The 9,839-nt window shown below is 52.1% G+C and overlaps 1 protein-coding gene across 1 annotated transcript; it reads left to right on the top strand.

Annotated features, from left to right (window-relative positions):
• Positions 1-635: 635 nt before the first annotated feature.
• On the top strand, positions 636-5,985 carry CD55 (CD55 molecule (Cromer blood group)). Its single transcript, XM_041427005.1, has 8 exons — positions 636-756; positions 988-1,170; positions 1,663-1,854; positions 2,495-2,594; positions 3,910-3,992; positions 4,569-4,763; positions 5,482-5,541; positions 5,656-5,985. The coding sequence occupies exons 1-8, from the start codon at positions 636-638 to the stop codon at positions 5,880-5,882; spliced, it is 1,161 nt and encodes a 386-aa protein (XP_041282939.1). The 3' UTR covers positions 5,883-5,985.
• Positions 5,986-9,839: the final 3,854 nt, after the last annotated feature.

The following is a 9,839-nucleotide window of genomic DNA, read 5'->3' as shown; positions in this document are numbered from 1 at the left end:
CCTGCCCAGGGGACAAACCCACTGCCCTGGCACTGTCCCTGTCCCCAGGGGACAAACCCACTGCCCTGGCACTGTCCCTGCCCAGGGGACAAACCCACTTTCTGGCTAATGTCACAGGGGACATGTCACAGGGTTAATGAGATGTGGCTGCTCGCAGCCGTTCCTCATTACCAGGAGTCAGGCAACCAAAGGAAAATACAGCGAACGAGAAGGAAAATGCTTTTGTTTGCTTCACTGACAGTGCTGACAGCAGATCTGTGGTGCATCACCTGCCAGCAAATAACTGAGGAGGTGTTTCCCACCCTGCACGCAGCTTGGAGCTGGAACGGGGATTTTCTTCTCTGGGAATGCAGTTTTGGAAAAACTCAGCTGGTCAGTGCTCCCTGCCAGCCTCAGAAGAAAATAACAAAGTGACACAAATAAGAACTTGGGGCAGGAGGACCAGGAGGCTCTCCCCGAGCCTGGGAGTGACAGTTTTCCCCAGCCTGGCTGCTCTCCGTGTTCCTGACGGAGATTTCAGCTCCGTGGGTGTCCTGGGGAGGTTTCCACAGCTCCAGAGGTTTGGTGGAGCCTGCAGTGCATCCCCTCCCAGCCCTGGCAGGCAGCGGGGCTGCACAGAGGAGCACAGCACTGCAATGAAGGCTGGAGCACCAGGATGGGGGGGACCCCCCGACCCCCCGAGCTGTGGGGTGGTCTCTGGCCAGCCCGTGCTGCTCCTGGCCGTGCTGGGGCTCCTCAGCATTCCTGGGGCTCGTGGTGAGTACAGGGAATGGGAAGGAGCAGGGACACCTGCCTGGATCCCACCTGGCTGCTCCGGGGCTGGGCTGGGGGTGCCACACTTTGGATCTGGGGGTCAGTGCTGTCCCAGAGCCAGCCCTGCCTGGTGCCTTTCCCAGGGGAGCCCTGGGCCATGCCAAGCACCCTCCTGGGGCAGGGAAGGGGCCAGTGAAGGGGCTCCTCACCTGAGGACATGTTCTCCTGCCGCAGGTGACTGCGGGCCCCCTCCTGCCATGACCTATTCCAGGCCCTCCAGCAGCTCCAGCAGCTTCCCGGTGGGATCCAGGGTCACGTTCACCTGCTCGGAGGGAGCCCGCAGGATCCCGGAGCTGCCGGACACCGTGGAGTGCCTGCCCGGCCACATCTGGTCCAGGCTGGCCGAGCCCTGCGGCCGTAAATACCTTCCTTTCTATCTTTATACCTTCCTGTAGATCACCTTTCTTTATACCTTCATTATATCTGAAACGGCCCCGGGGCAGCATCCCTGTCCCTCCTGCTGGCTGGCACCTTCCCCTCCCCAGGGACAAACCCTCTGTGCTGCTCTGTCACCATCCACAGGGACAAACCCTCTGCCCTGCCCTGCTGCCCCTCGCAGTCTCTGGTGGCCGCAGGGGCTGGCAGAGGGCTCAGTCAGGGGTGGGCTGGGGGCTCCTGTGTCCCCCCAGCCCGTGCATGTTCTCCCCATGTCCTGCTGACCCCTCCCCGGGCTCCTAACCCCCTCCATGCCCGCTCTGGAGCCCGCAGCAGGTTGGCAGCCTGGAAAGGAGCCCCAGTTCTCCTGCCACCAGCACCAGGAGCTCCCCAGGAGCATCCCCACGGTCCCGGGGAGAATTTGGGCAGCTGCTGGTGGGCAGCTCTGTCAGGCTGCCTCTCCTTGGCTGCCAGGGAGCTGCGCTGCCCCAACCAGGCTGAGGTTTGCTGCCCTGTCCAAGGAGGATGAGAGGAGGAATTTCTTCCCTGTTGGCACCAACGTGAGCTATGTCTGCCGGCCCGGCTACGAGAACTCCTCGGAGAGCTCCCCCTCCAGCACCTGCCTGGAGACCCTGACGTGGTCTCAGCCTGCTGAGCTGTGCACCAGTGAGTATTTCTGCTGCCCCCACACCCCCCCAGAAAAGCAGTCCTGGCTGCTCCCAACGTGCATCCCAAAACACAGCCTGGTCATCATCTCCCAACAGCTCCATTAACAGGAAATTGGGGATATTCCTTGTCAGTCCTATTTAAGACTGAACAGCAGAAGTATCACTGATGTTCTTTTTGGGTTTTTTTTTCTGCTGGCATAAAGAGGTCTGGCTTGATTTTCATGCTAGGGAATGTTTGGTTGGACTCGGTGATCTCAGAGGTCTTTTCCAACCGTTTTGTGTCCTAAAGAAGTTTTCACTGGGACACGGCACAGGCAGGGCACAAATCCCAATTTGCTGTTCTAGCACTGAACTTCAAGACGAAGGCAAAGCATTCCCTTGGTGGCCCTCATGGAATGTTGAGGCTGGTGATGGGACAGAAATATTTTTTCACAGTCGAGTGCCTTGTTCCTAACACACTGAATGGAAACCCCTCTGTGGGTGTGGGGAGCATTTTGGGATCCCCACCTCGCCCTACAGCTGAGTCTGGCTCCTCCCAGCCCAGCTGTGATGCCCATGGAGTAAAATGCTCTGGAACCTGTGGGAATTCCCCCCCAAGCCTGTGCCTGTGTCTCATTCAGCCTTTTTTGTGTCCCCAGGGAGGTCCTGTGGCACCCCGGGGGCGCTGCCCGGGGGGAGGACGGGGCCCCTCCGGGACCTGCAGCTGGGAGCACGAGTGGAAGTGTCCTGTGAGGATGGGTGAGTGCTGGGACACAGCTCCAGAGTGGAAGTGTCCTGTGAGGATGGGGGAGTGCTGGGACACAGCTCCAGAGTGGAAGTGTCCTGTGAGGATGGGTGAGTGCTGGGACACAGCTCCAGAGCAGCACTCGGCTGCAGGGAGGGCACCAGGGAGGATTCAGGGCCACCTTTTCCTCCAGGTGCCACCCAGGGGAGCTCTGAGTGTCCACCCCAAAAGGAGCAGCTGGTTGTGTTTGCAGTTGATAACTGCAGACTTCAATACAAGTGATTTGAAATATTTTGGCTTAAGGATACTGAAAAAAAAAAAAGGGTTACATTGGGATGTTTAAAATCCATTAAAGTTCAGCTGGAAAAGTGCAGTGAAACACAATTTCCACAGTCAGGAGCTGACTCATGGCTGCTGCCTGCTTTCAATCAGGGCCCAAATGCAGCAGACAGGCCCAAAATTCTAATTTCTTGCCACTCCAGCCAGCGTTCCTCCTCCCAGCAGGAAGCAGCTGGCATCCTCTGGCTGGTGCTGCCCAGCTCCAGGGGCAGCAGAGGGGTTGTGTCTCTCCCTTGGGATGCAATTGAAGGGAATGAGAGCGTGTCCCACCCTGCTGGGGCTGAGCTCAACTCTGGAAATCCACTTCAGGGCGGAGGGAGGATGCTGCTCGTCTTAGATCAGACATTATCCATCCTGGCCAGATGCTCAGGGTTTCTGCACAGGAGGGTGATTCAGAATGGGGAAGGTGCAGCTGTCCCTGAGCTTCCACAAACCAGAGCAGGAACCACTTTAATTAACGTGGATCAATCCCTGCTGCCCCTCACTGTCCTGGAGTGAATGGGGGATTTATCTGAATCCCAAACTGGATTGGGTGGGAACAGACCTTAAAACTCATCAAGTGCCACCCCTGCCATGGCAGGGACACCTTCCACTGTCCCAGGTGTCACCCCTGAGGTGACAGCAGCATGGGAAAGGCCCTGGATGGGGACAGGACCAACCCCAGCACTGCTCTGGGCCAGGAGCAGGCAAGGATGGAGCCCCTGATTCAGCAAATCCGTGTGGGAATCCAGCCCTCAGCTCAGCCCTGTCTGGCATTCCCAGAGAATTCTGCCAGCCTCAGCTCCAAATTCTCCCTTCCCTGCCACGGAAAATGCAGAGTCAGAGCAGAGAACCTCCAAAAATAGATGAACACAGATGCTGGCAGGAGTTCTGCTCCCCAGCAGTGTCAGCATCGCTGCCTCTCCTGCACTCCTGATCATGTGCTGGACGAGGGTGGGAAGTGCTCCCCGCTTTTGGATGGTTACTCTGATTTTCTCTTGTGTATTTTAGGTACAAACTAGTCGGGAATAATTTCATCTGGTGCCAGCTGAAAGGAAACGACGTCGAATGGAGCAAACTTCCCACTTGTGAATGTGAGATTCATCCTAAATTGTGAGACTGAATCTTTTTACTTCGCTCCAGCAGGTCCTGCATCCCGACGCCCAGTCCAAAGCTCTCTTGGGATTGTTTTTGTTGATACTCTGTGGCTGATCTGTCCCCAAAAGCACAGCTGAGAAATGCCCATTCTGCTGCTATTTCAGCAGCTTTGTTCCCACAAAATCAGCATTTTTGCTGTGACTGAAGGCGATGGGCTGAGATTTCCAGGAACCCTGAGCACAGCAAGCTGCTGTTTATTCGTTGTGGCAAATAAAGAGAGGGAGAAGAGAGGGAGAGGGAGAAAATCCTGGGCTGAGATTTCCAGGAACCCTGAGCGTGGCAGGCTGCTGTTTATTTGTTGTGGCAAATAAAAAGAGGGAGAGGGAGAGGAGAAACACTTGGGGAACAAAGCAGAGAGAAGAACTGGGGCAGGCAGCAGAGCTTTACTCACCTGGTGCTGGTCACCTACTCTGTCCAAAGTTCATCCTCAAGAACCTCGGGCAGACTCAAACTCTTGGGATTTTTTATTAAAACCAAAGCTTTAGCAAGCACATTGTCCTTCTCTCCTGCAGTAATTACCTGCTCTCCACCTCCTCCAATCAGCCACGGGAGACACGATGGGGAAGGCATGGAGATTTTTGCTTTGAACTCCACGGTGACCTACAGCTGTGAGCCCAACTTCCAGCTGGAGGGGAATGGGAGCATCCGGTGTGGGAGCAGGGACAAAAGCAGCGGGGTCTGGAGTGGAGCCATGCCCCAGTGCAAAGGTGGCTTCATCCCATTCAGGGGCTGAAATTACTTATTATTTATTTATTATTTATTATTTATTTATTATGTAATATTTATTATTTATTATTTATAGCTTATTATTTAGTATAATTACTTATTATTTATTATTATTAATGATTTATCTTTTATTATCTATTATATATTATACATTATAATATAATTTAATTTCTAATATTTATAATTAATTATTTATTAATTGTTATATATTATTATTAATTATTAATTATTAATGATGATGCAATAATAATTTTAACTGTTTTTTATTCTTCATTATTAATTAATGATAAATTATTATTAATTATTTAGTATTTCTTGTATAATATTTACTATTTAGTATTTCATGTTATTTAGTATTATTTAGTATTTAGTATTTATTAGTTAGTATTTAGTGTTTATTAATTAGTATTTATTACTTAGTATTTAGTATTTAGTACTCAGTATTTAGTATTAGTTTTTTATTCAGGGTGAGTCATATTAAAATATCGTGGGTATGAAGTGCAGGAGGGGTCAAACGTAAGGAAATTTTAAAGGAAATTTTGAAGGAAAATTTTGAAGGAAATGGTAAGGAAATTTTAAAGGGGAAAATTTTAAAGGAAATATTAAGGAAATTTTAAAGGGGAAAAGGCTGGAGCAAGGGCTGGGAGGGCTCTGAAGGAAGGAGGAGTGCTCTGGGCAATGCTCCCTCTGTGTCCCCAGAGAAAAGCTCAGCTGTCAGCCTTGGAGCAAAGGGCACGGAGGGGAGAGCTCCTCCCAAAAGTGAGTTGAAATCACTCGACGTCCAATCAAGCCCCATTTATTATTTTTCCCCTTCATCACATTTCTAGGAAAGGCCACCCGGCGAGTTTCACCCCGTGAATTCCATTTCCTCAGGTCCCCAGGCAAAGGGAGCCCAGCCCTCTGAGAAGGGTCTCGCGTGGGAGAGGAAGCTCAGCCTCTACAAAAAGTCTCTCCAAAACAGCATCTCCCCCTCCCAACCCTCTTTCTTCAGGAAACCAGGTCAGTCCTGGAGGGACAACGGCATTGTGAGCACCTCCTGGTCACTCCCATCCCTAAAAGCTGGAGTTTTCATTTTTTTCTCCCATATTTCTCTTCAGTGAGCAGGAACTGGGCTGCCTCTGAGTTCAGATTTGTTCTACCTTTGTACAAATCCCCAAAATCTTATTCTGGGTCCAGCAAAGGATTCATGTGTCCTCCGAAGTACCTGGGGATCCTTCCCCCACCTGGCTGCTTTCAGAAGTTAAAACAGCCCAGATTTCCATCATTTTGTGGAAGTGAGTGGGTTTTTTGTCATGTTCTTTTCTTCTGTAAGTTTTCTCTGTATAATTTATATTTTTTGCTGGTTGGGCATCTGAGTCACAGCTCAGCTTTGACTGCACTGACCTCCAATTCTCATAAAAAGCTTTGCTTTGTCTGGAATACATTTTAATTTATTGAATATTTCCTTGCCCTCACCTTATTACAGATTTTTTTTTTTAAACTCATTTTCTGGGCATTTTGAAGAGCAAGAGAGAACTTTGTAGCCCTGAGAGTGCCAGGGCTCCGAGGTGCTGATGCCAGCCTTGTTCCCCACAGGGAGGTCGTGCACAGCCAGGAGAAGCTGGACGTGGTGGAAGTTCTGGTCCTCCAAATTCCCCACCCGCTGCAGAGGATAATTTTTACCCACGAAAAGGAGTTTTGGCTTTGTGGGAAGTGTTTGTGTCACTGTGAGTGGGGAAGACACAACAGCCACTGGAGGATCTCAGCACCCAGCTGGGGGATGCTGAAAAGGGTTCCTCTGGTGTCGGGGTCCAGCTGAGTTTGCCCATCCCTGAGTTTTGTCTTTTGGGTCAAAACCAGAAAATCTTTTACTGTTCCTGACCTGTTCCAAAAGTGCCCCATGCAATGGTCACACTTTTTTTTTTTTTTCACCTTGCTTTAAGATAAAGGATGACCTAAATCAGGTTTGTCCCACCTATAAAATGTAATTTTTAAATGATGATGTTTGAGCATTCCAAGAAATCCATGGAAAATTATTCCCAAAAGAACTGGCTGATTTCCGTATTTGCTCCTCCCACCCGAGTTTTCCTCTCGGTGACTGCCTCCCCGCATCCCGATCCAGCTGTGATCCCTGCTGATCCCAGCAGGGTTTTGCCTCCCCGCATCCCGATCCAGCTGTGATCCCTGCCGATCCCAGCAGGGTTCCAGAGGCTGGGAACCCCCGGAGTTCTGCAGAGCTCCCCCGGGGCCGGGCCGTGTCCCGCCCAGCCTGACGCGGATGTTTCCAGAGCCGCAGGTTTTCTGCTCGCTGGCAACACCACAACAAACCCTAAACACAGCCCAGCCGCCCTGGGCAGGGAGCTGCTCCCTCATCCTCCCAGGAATTCCCGGCTGCAGCTGATCCAGCTGCGGATCCAGCTGCCAGCAGGGAAAAGCAAAGCGCGGACCTCCCTGTCCCGCAGAGTTTTAGCTCATTTCTTTTAGGAAACCATTGTACTTGGGATATTGCACCGTTTAATCTTTATATCTTGAGTGGTTTAAGCCCTTTCTTCAGCAAAGCTTCTTCTTGTATCAGCCCGAAGTTCCTTGCAGTTTTTATTTCCACCACAGGAAGATAAAGCCACACGAGGGCCGGGCATCTCTGATCTCATAACGTAAAGGAGCCACTTCTGCTTTCCAGAGGGAGGGAGCAGCTCAGTCCAGCTGTGAGCACATCAACCACACACAGACACTGAAATACAACTCCTAAATATCCTCCCCAGGGTTGCCACCCTGCAGCAGAGGGACTGGAAATGTCATGAGTGTTCTTTAGGCTGCCTACCCCAATTTTGTCCTGTAAAGACCTAAAACTCCCAAAGCCTTTCTGGGTTTTTATTTCTATTTAGTAATAAATGGTAATTGTTTATACAGGGCACTCTGTGAATTCAGCTCCCTGCTGTTTTTTTGGTCATATTTTATTCTCTTTTTCAAGAAGGAATCAGCTTTAAGGTATATCCTGGCAATGATCAGATTCTATATTCTGTCAGTTCTTTATCACTCTGAACATTTATTTTCTAAATGCCACCCATGGCAAGTCAAACTTGGTTGCATATTCTAAAAAAAGTAGTAAAGGAGGAAAGCAGGAATGTGTTTCTGGGAAGTGGTCTGGAAAAGACAGCTGGAGTTACACCTCCCCTAATCCTGCCCAGACACCCTGGGACTGAAACCTGCAGCCCCTGACCCAGGCTCAGCTCAGGCAGACCCAGGCTCAGCTCAGGCAGACCCAGGCTGAGCTCAAGCAGACCCAGGCTCAGCTCAGGCAGACCCAGGCCCAGCTCAAGCAGATCCAGGCTCAGCCCAAGCAGACCCAGGGCTCAGCTCAGGCAGACCCAGGCTCAGCTCAAGCAGACCCAGGCCCAGGTCAGGCAGACCTAGGCTCAGCTCAAGCAGATCCAGGCCCAGCTCAGACAGACCCAGGCTCAGCTCAAGCAGACCCAGGCTCAGCTTAAGCAGATGTCAGGCCCAGCTCAGACAGACCTAGGCTCAGCTCAAGCAGATCCAGGCCCAGCTCAGACAGACCCAGGCTCAGCTCAGGCAGACCCAGGTTCAGCTCCCAGGCCCAGTTCAGACAGACCCAGGCTCAGCTCAAGCAGACCCAGGCTCAGCTCAAGCAGACCCAGGCTCAGCTCAAGCAGACCCAGGCTCAGCTCAAGCAGACCCAGGCTCAGCTCAAGCAGACCCAGGCTCAGCTCAAGCAGACCCAGGCTCAGCTCAAGCAGACCCAGGCTCAGCTCACGCAGACCCAGGCTCAGATCAAGCAGACCCAGGCCCAGCAGGTTTTGGAGCTCAGGCTGAATTCCTGCGGCAATCCCGGGCAGCTCCAGCGCTGGTTTTGCTGCCGGCTTTTGCCACCCCCCGTGCGTGCCCCCGCAGCTGCCCGGGCTGATCCCTGAGCTGCGGGGACGCCTGGCAGGGCCAGATAAAGCAGGTGGCCCTCGGTGGCCGGGCAGGGACAGCGCTGCTATCGTGGGGCTCAGCCACGGCCCGGGAGGAGCCGCTGCTCCCGAGGCTCCTGCGGCAAAACGGGGCAAAAAAGGGCAAAAAGGGGCAAAAAGGGCAAAACCGGGCAAAAAGGGGCAAAAAGGGGCAAAACCGGGCAAAACGGGGCAGCGAATGCGGGTGCAGAGGGCAGGGGGGCTCAGCCACGGCCCGGGAGGAGCCACTGCTCCCGAGGCTCCTGTGGCAAAACGGGGCAAAAAGGGGCAAAAAAGGGCAAAAAGGGGCAAAAAGGGCAAAACCGGGCAAAAAGGGGCAAAAAGGGGCAAAACCGGGCAAAACGGGGCAGCGAATGCGGGTGCAGAGGGCAGGGCTGAGCCCGGGCAGGGGCACAGATCTCTCCTGTTCTCTCCTCAAGCAGAAAACAGCCGGTTTTCTGGGGTTTTCTGGCGTTTTCTGGGGTTTTCTGGGGTTTTCTGGGGTTCAGCCTGCGAGCAAGGGCATTTCACCGAGCTGGAGCTGCAGCTCTCGGCTCAGTGAGTGCAGCCACTCCCTGCGGGGGCTCAGCGTCGAGCGGAGCCTTTGCCAAATACTTTTCAGCATCTTCCTGCCCCGTGCCAAGGTCACTGCCCTAAGCTAATAGAGGAGAATTCCCCAGAATTCAAAGGTGGCTCGTTTTATTTCCTGCTAACAGATTCCTCTTGCCTTCTGCAGCCACCATCCCCATTCAGGGCAGTGAGCTGTAAAAATGCAGCCAAGATCTCTCCGTGGAATTTGTCATCGTGTTTACAGGGAAGTGTTTTATAGGAACACGTTATCCAAGGTGCTGGATTCCTTCCCTTAGGAAACCACCTCTGTGTCTCATCGCAAATGCCTTTGTTACATCCGATTGGAACTTAAATTGTATAGGAAAGGAAAATAAAGTGTAAATTAAAAAAATAAATAAATAAAAGAGGTAAGTTGGTAAGTTCGAGCAGTGGAAACATCGCTGTTTCCTGGATAACAAAGGGAAACAGGAAGGTGCAGGTCGGCTGCTGCCTGCCCTCTCCTCGGACTGGGAGGACACATTCCCCTTCCTGCCCTTTTTGGTTTGGGTGTTTTCT

Source organism: Onychostruthus taczanowskii, unplaced genomic scaffold (assembly GCF_017590055.1).
Source record: "Onychostruthus taczanowskii isolate IOZ18803 unplaced genomic scaffold, ASM1759005v1 scaffold97, whole genome shotgun sequence".
Taxonomy (NCBI): domain Eukaryota; kingdom Metazoa; phylum Chordata; class Aves; order Passeriformes; family Passeridae; genus Onychostruthus; species Onychostruthus taczanowskii.
Note: the sequence above shows the minus strand (reverse complement) of the source record. Positions and strands in the feature narration are given on the sequence as shown.

Coding starts and splice junctions, on each gene's coding strand:
- CD55 (XM_041427005.1), top strand. CDS start 636: ATGAAGGCTGGAGCACCAGGATGGGGGGGACCCCCCGACCCCCCGAGC. Junction 1,855..2,494: donor GCCTGCTGAGCTGTGCACCA/GTGAGTATTTCT, acceptor TTGTGTCCCCAG/GGAGGTCCTGTGGCACCCCG. Junction 5,542..5,655: donor GGGGAGAGCTCCTCCCAAAA/GTGAGTTGAAAT, acceptor CCATTTCCTCAG/GTCCCCAGGCAAAGGGAGCC.